This window comes from Pimephales promelas, chromosome 8 (genome assembly GCF_988280905.1).
Source record: "Pimephales promelas chromosome 8, fPimPro1.hap1.1, whole genome shotgun sequence".
In the NCBI taxonomy this organism is placed as follows: Eukaryota; Metazoa; Chordata; class Actinopteri; order Cypriniformes; family Leuciscidae; genus Pimephales; species Pimephales promelas.
The window spans coordinates 3701479-3715931 of record NC_142776.1 but is presented as its reverse complement, the minus strand read 5'-3'; the positions used below and the strand labels follow the sequence as shown (position 1 = coordinate 3715931).

The 14453-nt window shown below is 40.5% G+C and overlaps 1 protein-coding gene across 5 annotated transcripts in view; it reads right to left on the bottom strand.

The window, feature by feature from the left end:
* Positions 1-14453, bottom strand: part of nbeal1 (neurobeachin-like 1) — a 73820-nt gene that overhangs the window by 38057 nt on the left and 21310 nt on the right. For 4 of the 5 annotated variants that reach the window (XM_039648788.2, XM_039648789.2, XM_089133751.1 and 1 more), the window contains exons 4-12: positions 14240-14401; positions 13040-13121; positions 11752-11879; positions 10431-10513; positions 9910-9995; positions 7932-8274; positions 6532-6638; positions 5015-5098; positions 2910-2993 (exon numbers count right to left, since the gene is read on the bottom strand). In XM_039648788.2, the coding sequence (XP_039504722.2) occupies positions 2910-2993; positions 5015-5098; positions 6532-6638; positions 7932-8274; positions 9910-9995; positions 10431-10513; positions 11752-11879; positions 13040-13121; positions 14240-14401 (1159 nt within the window). The remainder of the gene's footprint in view (positions 1-2909; positions 2994-5014; positions 5099-6531; positions 6639-7931; positions 8275-9909; positions 9996-10430; positions 10514-11751; positions 11880-13039; positions 13122-14239; positions 14402-14453) is intronic. The other variant, XM_039648790.2, reaches the window with a different exon arrangement.

Here is a 14453-nt window from a genome sequence, read left to right as displayed (position 1 = left end):
TTTTTCCATGCCTACAATATATTTATATATATATTGTGTTTAACCATCATGGAAATCCTGTCCTAATAGGTCCAATTTATTCAACTGCTAATTATATGCATAACTACTGTACACTACCAATCAAAAAAGTTTGGGGTCAGTATTTTTTATTTTTTTTTTAAAGAAATTAATAATTGTACTCTGCAAGGATGCTGTCACGGTGGTGTGGGTCCAGGCAGAAGGAACAGGCTGAGTCCAGATAAGCTCCAATACAAGAGGTTTTAATTATCAATAACAAGATACAGGCAGGCGGAACACAGGGTAACATAAACCACACGGAAGGGTAACATCAACATCGACCGACCAGGACTGACTAAAACAGAAGGAACTAAATACACAGAAGAATCAAACATAATGAGGTGAAGACAGGTGAAACAGATGACGATGACGAGGAACAGGTGGCTGATGAGGGAGTGAACACGGGATAGGGTGACGAGAGGATCCTGGGAAGTGTAGTGCTGAAGACAAGACAGACTGGTGCAGACGGAGGACTGTGACAGAACTCCCCCCTCCCGGGAGGCGTGACCTCACGCCGCAGAACAGAGGAAGGAGGGGGGACGAACTGGGGACTGAGAGGGGTGTGGCCAGGGCGGAGCAGGCTGAGGACGTGGCCAGGGCGGAGCAGGCTGAGGGCGTGGCCAGGGCGGAGCAGGCTGAGGGCGTGGCCAGGGCGGAGCAGGCTGAGGGCGAGACCAAGGCGGAGCAGATGGAGGGTGAGACCAGGGCGGAGCAGATGGAGGGCGAGACCAGGGCGGAGCAGGCTGAGGGCGAGACCAAGGCGGAGCAGATGGAGGGAGGACCCCTGGTGGAGCCGATGGAAGCGGGGCTGACAACACCAGGGGGCCGACAGACAGGGGCGGAGCAGATGGTAGAGGAGACCAGGGTGAAGCAGAGGGACAGACGACATCGGATGCTGACGAGGGACCGAGGGACCATGGGGACACCGTAGGCTCAGGTGACAGAAGTGACGACAGGGGCACAGAGGGACACGGTGAGGCCAGAGGGAGTGAGGGCTGACGGGTGACTGGAGGGAGTGAGGAGTCCGACAGAACCGGGGGGGTGACCTGACGGTGCGGAGCAAAGGGAAGGAAGTCCAAAGGTGAAGGGAGGATGACGAGGGAACGAAGGGAGTCCGGAGGGTCGAGGGAGCCTGGTCAGGCTGGTGGACTGAGGGGCCATGGAGGAGCTGAGGGAGGTAGGAGCCACGGGGGAGCTGATGGGACAGAGGGCCGAGGAAGTGTCTCTGAGGAGGAGGTGTGAGGCGAAGACCGGGGATCCAAGGACCAAGCTGGGTCAGGGGAGCTGAAGGGCAGGAGAGCAGAGGGAGGACAGATGAGAGGAGGCGGGAGAGGGAGGCTGGGTGGGATCCTGGTCTCGGGCTCTGGCTCTGGCTGGACGGTCTCGGGCTCTGGCGGGACGGTCTCGGGCTCTGGCTCTGGCTGGACGGTCTCGGGCTCTGGCTCTGGCTGGACGGTCTCGGGCTCTGGCTGGACGGTCTCTGGCGCTGGCTGGACGGTCTCTGGAGAGCTGAACGGAACCAGCAGTGAAGAGCATACAGTCTCTGGTGGGCTGGACGGAACCAGCAATGAAGAGCATACAGTCTCTGGAGGGCTGGACGGAACCAGCTGTGAAGAGCATACAGTCTCTGGAGAGCTGGACGGAACCAGCAGTGAAGAGCATACAGTCTCTGGAGGGCTGGACGGAACCAGCAATGAAGAGCATACAGTCTCTGGAGGGCTGGACGGAACCAGCTGTGAAGAGCATACAGTCTCTGGAGAGCTGGACGGAACCAGCGGTGAAGAGCATTCAATCTCTGGAGAGCTGGACGGAACCAGCGGCGAAGAGCATTCAATCTCTGGAGAGCTGGACGGAACCAGCGGTGAAGAGCATTCGAGCGATGGAGTGGGGCTGGTGACGTCATACATGGTAAAGGGAGATCCACATGACACCAGCACCCACTCCACATAGGCCACAAAGTCCCCTCGAGGCCCCTCTCCGGACAGGCGTGCCTGGGTTTCAGCATTCAAGCCTGCCCGGAAGAACACACAGAGGCTGGTATCATCATAGTGAACATGAGGTACCAAATCCAAATACCTCTGTGTGTGGGCCTCGAGGGATTGATCCTCCTGCTTCAGGAGGAGAAGCTGTACAGCTGGTAAATCCATTTTTGGAGGTCGGTCGATCTGTCACGGTGGTGTGGGTCCAGGCAGAAGGAACAGGCTGAGTCCAGATAAGCTCCAATACAAGAGGTTTTAATTATCAATAACAAGATACAGGCAGGCGGAACACAGGGTAACATAAACCACACGGAAGGGTAACATCAACATCGACCGACCAGGACTGACTAAAACAGAAGGAACTAAATACACAGAAGAATCAAACATAATGAGGTGAAGACAGGTGAAACAGATGACGATGACGAGGAACAGGTGGCTGATGAGGGAGTGAACACGGGATAGGGTGACGAGAGGATCCTGGGAAGTGTAGTGCTGAAGACAAGACAGACTGGTGCAGACGGAGGACTGTGACAGATGCATTAAACAGATCAAAAGTGACAGAAAAGGAAGCGCTATAATCTGACATGTTTTAAATAACAGATTTTTTAGTAATGTTACAAAAAAATCTATTTAAAATTAATGATAATCAGAAATGTTTCTTGAGGAAAAATTAGAATGATTTCTGAAGGATTGTGTGATATACATACATATACTCTACATATGTTCACATAGAAAACAGTTTGTAAATTGTAATAATATTTCACAATATTATTGGAGATCACAAGAGACTTGTGATAAAAAACATACTTTTGAAAGGTGGTGTATAAAGAAATATGTACATTTGTTATATGTTGGACTTTTATAATTACAAACCTTTGCAGCAGGTGACTTGTGCATCACTGTCGAGAGAGTTTTAATCGTTGCCACGGCGAGAGAGTCCAGCCTCCCTTGGAACACCTGATTGGAGGAAAACACAGTCAATCGAGAGATACAGCCAATGGCTGTAGACTTACAGTGTGCCGTGTGTCCTGTTCTATTCCTGCCCTGTCGGTTCACTTTGCCATGCAAATAATAAATGAAAAGCCACGATGAGGAGCTTTGTTCATCACCAGAGCCATGCTTGCATGAATGGGCAGGAATAGAATCAGGCATAAAGTCTAATGTTGATTATCTGAGTTCTGAGCCTCTGATAAAGATGACATCAGATCATCATTACTACTCAGAAACTAAAAACTCCCCATCACCAAACACACACACTTATTATATCTATACACATAGACATCAAAACCCCTCCACAACACAAAAGAACTCTGTCCAGCCACGCCTTATCATGAGACTCCTGATTGGCCGATTGTAGAAATTATATGATGTTCGTTGCAATTGGCTAGTTCATAATAGATAAGGACAAAGACCGGCTGGAGAGTGACAATAAACAGAATAAGACATGAAATCACGGAGCGGAGGTCCCTCTATGCAGCGATGAGCACACACAGCTATAGGCCGATAATCTCCACCAGCAACACAAGACTGCTGAGGTCACAGCATTCAACCCTGTTACCATAACCATCCCACCAGAGGAAAGGTCGAAGGGGGAACGGAACGAGAGGGAAACAAGCAAAGCAAAATAAACAGAATGAGATGATTGTTGAGTAAATAAACTAAAGACCACTCCATTACAAGCTTCCACATTCACAGCACTTTAAATGCAGAAATTATGAAACATTGAAACAGGGCTAACCACTTGATAAGTGGTGGCAATAGATTTAGATGTGACACTCTGTGTGTTGTGAGGCCACAGTGCGAAAAATCCATGCAATTGTGGGTGGGTAATATAAGCAAAAACGTACTTTTTAATATAAAATTTATTACGAAATTCTTAAACATTTTGGTTGATATTTCACAATATAAACATTTGATAGAAAATGTATCCAAAAACAACTGAGAAAGTTCATTTAAACTTAAAACTAGTGACAGATTAGCATATTAGGCAAATTAACATATATTAACTGACACAGAATATACTGTATATTCCATAAAATGTTTATATTGTGTGTATATATATATATATTAGGGCTGTCAAATGATTAATCGCATCCAAAATAAAAGTTTATGTTTACATAATATATGTGGGTGCACTGTGTATAATTATTTTGTATGTATATATATATATATATATAAATATATAAATACACACATGCATGTATATTTAAGAAAAAAAATATTATTTATATATAAAATATTTATATTTATATATAATATAAATTATATATAAATCTATACACAGTATATACATGAAAATATTTCTTAAATATATAAAAGCATGTGTGTGTATTTATATATATATAAAATAATTATACACAGTGCACCCACATATATTATCTAAACACAAACTTTTATTTTAGATGCGATTAATCATTTGACAGCCCTAATATATATATATATATTAGTACAACTTCTAAAAGCTAGTTTTAAATTCAGCTATTTATATAGTAGTTATATAATATACTTTATTATATATTCATTATTATTTAAATTTACATTAGAAATGAAAAATGTTATTCCTCATTATTAAACTGTACTGTTTATAATATATATGTACTATTGTTTATATTTTACAAAGGAGTATTTCAATATTTTTATTTATTTATACAGTATATTTATCTATTCTACAAGTATGTTATTTACAATATATAAGCCACAGTCTGCTTTTTATATATAGTTTGAAGAAAAGAATTCATATATTTATCAGTATTTATTTCAATTATTTTATATGAATAATCTGCTTGTTTCAACCAGTATATCACCCACCCCTTTATAAACGTTATAAGTTTATATGTGAGTTTTCTGACTCATAGTAACCCTCCTCAGGGGAGCGAGCGAGAGAGAGGGAGGGGTGTGGTCTTGTCCTGGAGTGGTCATGCGGGCGGCGGGGGGGGGGCGTAGGTGAGCGGGAGTGACAGGAAGCACATGGGCGGTACCTGAATCTCACTCTCTCCTGTCAGTAACCTGTTGGTTAAATCTTTCTGGTCCTTGTCTGCCGCTGTGCACCTAGCGTTAACCAGCTGCAGGGTAAGCACAGCCAGTCAGATGAGAGGAAAGGGCAAAGGGTTAAGGTTAAAAGGTAAGAGGTCAAAGGTCATGTGCCTAAGTGTTCCGTCGCTTAAGGACAGAAACATGCATGGATAGAAGGATAGAAGTTTAGATACATGTACATGCTGTAATTTAAGCACAGTAAGACAACATACAACATAATAAAGAGACTGTTGAAACCATTTTGCACAAAGCATACGGTTCTTTAAAGCAAATAAAAAACACAGGATTGTAAACATTTACACAAGAAACTGATTGGCGAGACAAATTCTCTCATGTGCATAAACACACAAAGAAAATCCTGCAACTGAACAATCAGTAAAATGACAATCGATTCTGACAGGATCTAACACACTCAAACAGACGGATGTTCCCGTCAAACACTGTAACGAAGGTCAGATATTCATTATTGACATACTGTAAAAGTCTTTTAGTGTCAATAGAGCTCAACAGAAATCCCCATTCAAACTCACCATCTTTAACCCTTTAGGCGCCAGAGGTTTTTTCCTAAAGCATTCTTAATTTCAAAAGCCTATATCTTAAAAGTGATAACAGATAGAGACTTTCTGTAAATTAGAGAAATATTGAGGATGAACCAAAGTTTATGTAGGGATTACATTTTCCCATATAATTTGCATAGTATGACGTCATATGGTGGCGGAAATCTTGGATTGTTTTGTACACAAGACTGGATTTGCAGAGCGATTAAGAGTAAAGAACGGTGCTGTGCCGTCTATATTGGATCTGACAGGAATTGTGCAACACACGGACTCTGGGTCGAACATGTATGGACGAATCATTCCGGTTAACATTGGACGTTTTTTTAAAATTGTACCCCCACGTGCACCGACGGGTGAGTTGAAACTCATTATAATATGCAAAACTGTTCTCCACTCACAGCAGTGGGCGTTTACTTCCAAGTCTTCAGTCCGAGACGGCCATAAAAAACGTGCGTTTTTGAGCTAGGCTCAAAACTAGGGTAGAAAATAGCCTATTACTTATTCATTTCGATGTTTTGAATGCAAAAACCAAGCGAATGTCATTAGTTGACCTCAGACAACAATATAAAAAAAATTAAAAAGCCAGTTCATGACCCCTTTAAAGCATAAGAGACAGCAGTGGTGTTTTCTGATAAGAAAATATATAGATAATAAAGTATTTACACTGGCTTATCATGGGAATAGTAATTCATTCACTCCCTCATAAAAGACACCAAGTACAAAGTCTTTTTCCCCAAAGGGCCTTTTTTTCAGATTTTCACAAATTGATTCATCTAAGAGTGGCTTAGAAGATTTCAAGACTTTACAATGAATGCTTCCAAAACAAAGGGACCTCACTAAGTCATTGTTGAGCCCTACAGTATTTGCGCGGTGTAATGTAGTGCAGTGCTGTAAGACGAACTCACCTTACTGTTCTGCAGGAGTCGGGTCAGATGCTCGAAACAGTTACTGTTGAGAAAGATGGCCTGCAGGACTGGTCGGTCGGAGCACTCAAACATATCCTGAATGGTTTCTGAAATGGAGAACAGGATTGAGAACAGCACTGCGGTCAAGTGCAGACAATTAAAATAGGAAGTCTTTTTAAAAAATAATTAGGTTATTCACATAACTGACATTGTTCCAGCACCTCTCTTCCCAGTCTGTCAATAACTCTCTGTTTAGTTGTACAATGTGCTCTGATTGGTCGGCTGGACCAGTGTGTTGTGATTGGTCGACCACTTAGAACTGTTTTTGAAATGGCCGCGAGTTTCAACACACTACTGACTAACTCAACCAAGCCCTGCCTCTTTTTTTTTTTTTTTTAGCATATGCCTTGGGCATCAATTATTAAATAAGGAATATTGATACGTGCTCGTTCCCAGACTTCGATCGAGGCGTTTCAAGGAGTTCAGAAAGAGTGACACACTGATATAGAGAATAATTCCCGCTGGAGGGACTTACTAAAGATACTAAAGAAAGTTGGAAATGTAAAGAGCATAAAAGGTCCTCTTTAAAGGAGAACTCCGGCGCAAAATGAACCTTTAGTCTAACAACACGTTGGTATCTAGTCAACCGTTCTCTGAGATTTGTTTTCATGATAATCGAATGTGAAGAGTTTTATCTCTAAAAACTGTTTAGCGTATAATGCTAGTATATGGGGGCATATAATAAGTAAAAAGAAATCGCTAGTTAATACCACTAACAAGGCTCAAAATAGCCCCACACTAACACAGTAACATAATGAGGGTCCATACATGCAAAACGAAGCATTGAGAACTTTGTAAATGTACAGACCGTTTAATAAGAAGATACTTTATAAAGACAGTTCACTTCATGTATACAGGCAGCGCCATCTTTGGAAAACAATCTCAACAAGACAAACCACAAACGACGTGCCAAGTGAGCTGAACTGTATGAACGGCGTTCTTGGTTCGACTTGTGACTGTTTTTCAAAGATGGCGCTGCCTGTATACATGAAGTGGACTGTCTTTATAAAGTATCTTCTTATAAACCGTCTGTACACTTAAAGTTCTCAATGCTTCGTTTTGCATGTGTGGACCCTCATTATGTTACTGTGTTAGTGTGGGGCTATTTTGAGCCTTGTTAGTGGTATTAACTAGCGATTTCTTTTTACTTATTATATGCCCCCATATACTAGCACTATACGCTAAATAGTGTTTAGAGATTAATCTCTTTACATTCAATTATCATGAAAATAAATCTCAGAGAATGGTCGACTAGATACCAATGTGTTATTAGACCAAACGTTCATGTTGCGCCGGAGTTCTCCTTTAAAGAACACAACACGAGAGACCGATCTACTCACCGAGCATGTTCACCTGTAACCCAACAAAGCGGGTCTCCCAGTGCCGAGAGCGGGGCGGCGGCGGATGACCTTTGACCTGGGCTGTGGCGGCGGGGTCTGAGTTGAGCAGTTTAAAGTAGCTCTCGAGCACAGAGCTGATCTCCACCTGTCTCTGATCGGAGCTGCTGGCCAGGAGCCGGTGCACCACCTCCCTTAAACAGCCCAGAGTCAGCAGAGCCTTCCTGTCAGGAGCCTCGCTGTCCCAGTCCTCCCCATCTCCACCTCCGCTCAGACACTCGCCTGTACCCAGCACTCCCAGCAGCACCTCCATCGTGGCCGGCGAGATGGCCAGGAGAGCGTTACGCTGTTGAGACGTAAAAAAAAAACACAGAAAACCGAATTAGGAAGTATGTCTTTTTTCATTCGCTTGATTCAAATGATTCCGATTGAAAAACATAAAACGTAGATATTTACATTTATTCTAGATCTTATTGCTAAACATTTAATTGCAGCTGAATATCATTAATAGGCTAAAAAATAATTATACAAGGAACTTCTGCCTGTGGTTTTAAAATACCATAGCAAAAACAACAAGTCTAACTAATATACATTTGAAGCATTATTAAAGACAAGTAAACAAATTCGCAATCGCACAAATAAATAAAACTGAACAAAGATACGAACAGATTTTCAGGTATTCAGAAACTGTAATCAAATGTAAAATAACACTGCACTTTATAAATAAAATATACATTAAACATATAGTTACAGAAGTTATTCAGTCAGATTAACGTTATTATAGAGACGGCAGCAGGAATATTATCCTGCTGTCACTTTAAGAGCCGCACAAATCCAATATAGGACATTTTGACATATTTGTGTGTGTATTTGTCCGTTCAAGTGCATGAGCATGGATGTTTTCTGGTGCTTGAATAGTTTAAAATCACATTAACTTTTCCTGTCCATGACCTTTGGATATGTGTGTAGCACAGAAAACAGCGTGCGAGTCTTGAATGGTTTAAAGTCCTATTAAAAATGCACACAAAGGAACCGATAAGAGGAAGTATCAATTGTTGATCCATAATCACGTTTGATTGCAATTATAATTGTAAAAGACTGTATTAAATTCTGATCATATTTCTTGCAATTAGTCAAATACAGAATTGACCCTTCGCAGGGAGATTGATTGACAGGTGATCTGACCAACCATACCATCCGCCATTTTGTCCGACAATGCAGTCAGGAGAGTTAGTAGATTAACATGGGAGGGTTTTAACATTCCTTCATGTTTATTTGATGCGGTCAATGAACTAGAAGGAAGAGATGATTGGAGATACTCCACTTTTTTTGGAAATAGGCTCATTTTACAACAGACGATTTTCTGATATTTAGAAGAATATCAGTAGCAAGACAGTTTCTGGTCTCATTGACTTCCATAGTATATATTTTTTCCTACTATGGAAGTCAATGAGACCAGAAACTGTCTGGTTATTAATATTCTTCTAAATATAAAAAAAAAAAAAAAAAAAAAATCGGCTGAATGGATTCAAAAACGGTAAAACTCAACAGTTTAACTCAACAGGCCTATTTCCAAAAAAAAAGTGTAGTATCTCTTTAACTGATGCTCTACAGCGATCTATCGCGACACATTAAAGAGCCACAAAACGGGATTTATTGTTTCAATTTCTTTAAAAAATGACCAAATTTGAAAGGTGAGACTTTGCTTAAAATGTTTAATATCATAAGTAACCGAAAAGTAACCTGGTCTGTTCTGTCTGTCAGCCCGCAATGCATTTTTCACTGCGTGAGAACATGGCGTGTGTGTGTGTGAGCAGCGTAGCTCACTGAGGGGGGCGGGTCTTTGCGAACGGTCAATTGCAATTTGGAATTGGTCTTCTTTTGTATATTTATTTGCATATCAAATTGTGATTGGTGGACATTTAATTTTGCCACCATTATTATTTGGCTAAAACTTCAACTGTACTCTTTTGCTGCTCACCTGTCCACCCGCGACGATGGATCCAAACAGGTGCAAAAGGCAACATTTAAGACTGTCCTTCAGGTGCTCACTCTCCTGAAAACATTCTGAAACACACACACACACACACACACACACACACACGCATGAATGAATGAACAGGTGTCTGCTTTTTATGCAAATGACAACTGGCAACCACAACATGCTGAATTATTTTCATGTATGCATCCTGTTACACTACTATTCTCTTCGGTATCAACACATTTCACACATTCCTCAGAGCTATAATGGACTGAAAGTGAAGTATTGACTGCATTAACACACAGGTACAGTTTAGCAACAGAGCGACACTTCATGTCTCTGGCTTCACCCATTGACAGAGATAAGCAGCGTGAGCTGGTTATAAGACACTGAGTCTGCTTTGTTTAGAGAGCGCTGGTTATGTGCCATCGCTGAAGGCCAAATGATAAAACAGCAGATTTGATCAGTCATTAATAAACAAACCACAAACCCCACAGGGTTCATCCAAAGAGATGGCTTACGGTAGAAGAAGGGCACAAACTCTACAGTGAGCGGTGCAGCTTTAAACTTCTGTCTGCTTCTTTCCACAGGACTGAGCTGCTGTCTGCAAAAGCGAGCAAACAAACACAAAACCCATTACTGTCAATATCCTTTCACACGATTATGAATTATGGCACAGAGCAAAGATTCCCCAACATTTTGGTCAGCCAAACCCCTTTGATCGAAAATATTTCAATAATTTTACAACACATTTGCATGTTCACAGTTCTCTGATGAACCGATTATGGTCAGATAATGGTCGCATGACATGCGGGTAAACAAATAAAACATTTCAAAAGTGTTCATAAATGCAAAAAGTGGTTTATAGATTAAGTTGGATTATCACATAAATAAATCATAATATACTAGTTTATATAATATATAGTATATATATATATATATATATATATATATATATATATATATATATATAAATAATATATATACTATATAATATATATAATTATATAATAACATATAGTATATATATATATATATATATATATATATAATTAATAATAAAACATTATGGAAGATATAAAATGTTAGATAACATAAATGTATTCAATACAGATGCAATATTTTGTTACTTTAAGTGGCAAGTGTGTCAAAAGCGCAGGTTAATTTCTCCTGCCCTCAAAAAACCTTTAAAACACACACACACACACAGAGAGAAAAGCTCTTCACAGAACTTGCAGAACCAGACTAGACTACATGTGTTTATTGGTCAAACACAGCTGCGTTTTTCACTTTATATGCGTTTGCCTCATTCGGCGGTTTGTATCTGCGTGGGTCAGGTTACTCAGATACAGGGAACTGCCTCTGATTGAGTGTTTTTGGTTAACAACATACACACCATGACTTGTAACACACCTTCACATACAGATTCGTCACCGTCCTGCCATTATTTTAGTGTTGAATAACTGAAGCAACAACATTTACAAAGCATTTTACTGTAATGTATTTGGTGAAATTAAGTTGAAAAGTTTATATTTTTTATCTTTTTTGATAAAAGATTAGAAATACAAACTTTTTTTTCTTTAAAATAACATGCGATGACAAATCAGCCACTAAAGGACCAGGAATGTATATTGAGAAAGTAAATGATTTACGTATTTAGTGAAGGATTTTCTTTTAACGTTGACTCAACACAGCTATTTTACACATTCCACACTCCAAACAAAACTGGTTTATTCTACAGATTAGCAGACTAATAAGCCCCATTCAGTGTGAGGAAACTCCTGGATTAGTGCATGATTGCACAAAGGGATCAACCATTGAGGCGTTGGTCGCACATCTCACCCGTGAATGCGATGCCTCCAGTTGTGATAAGGATCGTACAGACTCTCACAGAAAGCCAAAGCGTGACGGACAAACTCCTCGGCTTGTGTCTGATCAGCCAGCTCCTTCTCTTTCGTCTTACTCTTCAGCTAAATACAGAGACAGAATTGTTGATTTACTTTATTACTGAGGAAGAAGAGAAGAAAAGAAAGATGAAGAGGAAATTAGAGTAAAAAGCTAAAAACAGGAAAAGGAAGAGGAGAGAAAAGTACAAGAAAATGAAAAGAAGAAAGGGCAAAAAAAGAGTTGAGGAAAGTCAAGAGGAAACAGAAACAACAAATAAAGAAGAAGTGAGAAAGAAGAAAAAAGAAAGAAATGGTAAAGGGGATAAAAAAAGGAAGAAGAAAAGGCCGATAGAGAAGAAGAGAAAATGAGGGAAATAAAAAGGAAAGGAAGAGAAAGATGAACAGGAAACAGAAGAGGAGAGAAATGTAAGAGAAAATGAAAAGAAGAGGACAGGAAAAGGGAAAAAATAAGAGTAGAGGAAAGGGAGGAAGAGGAAACAAAAAAAGGCACAAAAAAGGGAAATAAGGGAAGAAATGGGGAGGAGGAAAGGGGGGGTGACTATGAAAAACAGGAGAGGAAATGGAAGAGGAAATGAAAAGAAGAGGACAGGAAAAGGGCAAAAAAGAGTAGAGGGAAGGGAGGAAGAGGAAACAAAAATGGCAAAAGAGGAAGAGGAAACAAAAAAATTTCAAAAAGGATGAAAAAACAGGAGAGGAAATGGAAGAGGAAACAGAAAGAACAAAGAAGAAGTGAGGAAAATAAACGAGGAAGAGGAAAGGGAAGAAGAAAAAGAGAGAAAAAAGAAAATCAAAGAGGAAACAAAAAATGGCAAAAAAAAAAGAAATAAGGAAAGAAATGAGGAGGAGGAAAGGGGAGAAAAAGGATGAAAAACAGAAGAGGAAATGGAAGAGGAAATGAAAAGAAGAGGACAGGAAAAGGGCAAAAAAGAGTAGAGGAAAGGGATGAAGAGAAAACAAAAAATGGCACAAAAAAAGAAATAAGGAAAGAAATGAGGAGGAGGAAAGGGGGGGAAAGGATGAAAAAACAGGAGAGGAAATGACAAAAAAATGAAGGGAAAAGGAAATGGAAAGGAAAAAGGAAGAAAAAGGAGGATGTGGGAGAGGAAGAGGTAGACACACAAAACAATTTGACCAGTGACCACCATCAAATAATGGTCCCAGTAAGAAAAAAGAAATGGAAGAATGTGTAAGCAGAAAGCTTGGGTTTAGAGGGAGTGTCAGACCTGTTGTATGTAAAGCGTCGTCATGGTGATGATGTGGTTTATGTAGGAACAGGAGCCGATCTCTTCCACATTTGACAGGTTCCTGTCAAACAGTTCACACAGCTGTCAGTGAGGAGAAACTGTGTGTGTGTGTGTGTGTGTAGCCATATTAGATAGACTGCCCGTATGACAGGATCATTAGTTCTAGCTGTCAGAGAGATTCCCCTGCCACCCCTATGATCATACATCACACACTGACAGGTGTGTGTGTGTGTGTGTGTTACAGAGTGGACGTTCATGTTAAATGTTTACTGGAGAAGATAGATTTACCCCAGGAGCAACACTATCTTTCATAATTTTGGGGTCGGTGAGATTGCCTAATGTTTTTGAAAGTCTCTTCTGCTCACCACGGCTGCATTTATTTGATCAAAAATACAGTAAAAACAGAAAAATTGTGAAATATTATTACAATTTTAAATACCCGTTTTCTATTTGAATATAACGTAAAATGTAATTTATTCCTGTGATCGAAGCTGAATTTTCATCATCATTACTCCAGTCATCCAGAAATCACTCTAATATGGGGATTTGATTATTATCAATGTTAAAATCAGCTGGACATCTTCATATTTTAGTGGAAATTGATACATTCTATTTCTTTGCTAAATTGTAAGTTCAAAAGAACGGCATTTCTTTGAAATAGACATTTAGTAAGATTATTATCAATGTTGAAAACGGTTGTTTTGCTTCATATTTTTGTGGAAACTGTGATCCATTTTTTTCAGGATTCTTTGATGAAGAAGAGAAAGTTCAAAAGAACAGCATTAATTTGAAAAATAAATATTTTATAACACTATAAATGACTTTGCTGTCACTTGCTGAATAATAGTTTTCTTTTTTTGTGTGTGTGTGTGTGTGTGTACAAATGAGCAGCAGCTGCCATTCGAGCAATCGCACTGTCAGACCTTAAAAAAGGCTGGAGATGTCGCTGAAAGTGGAAACCACACATGAACCTCGAGCAGCAGGTGCTCGGAGAACTCATGAAACATTCAGCAGGACCACGAGTGTCCAGTTTCTGTTTCACTGAGATTCAAAGCACAGAATCTTCGCTGTTAAAATAGCTTTATCTTTAGTTAGTTACCCTTTCTGACCAAAATACCGATCTGTTTCTGTATTAGTTGTTTTCCCATCAGGCCACTGGTGCGAGTCTCAGAGTCTGACCTGCAGATGACGATGAGGAACTTGAGGAGCAGGAGGGCTAACGTCTGCTGTTCGGGCTCCAGTCCCTCGGACGCTTTCTGCACGCACTGGAGCAGCTGCAGACGCAACACCTGCAGGATGTTATCAGGGAGCAGCGTCATGACGGGGGGCGTCTCCTCCAACCTGCAGGACCAGTAGAAATGCACAACCATTAATCAAACGGTCTATATGGTTT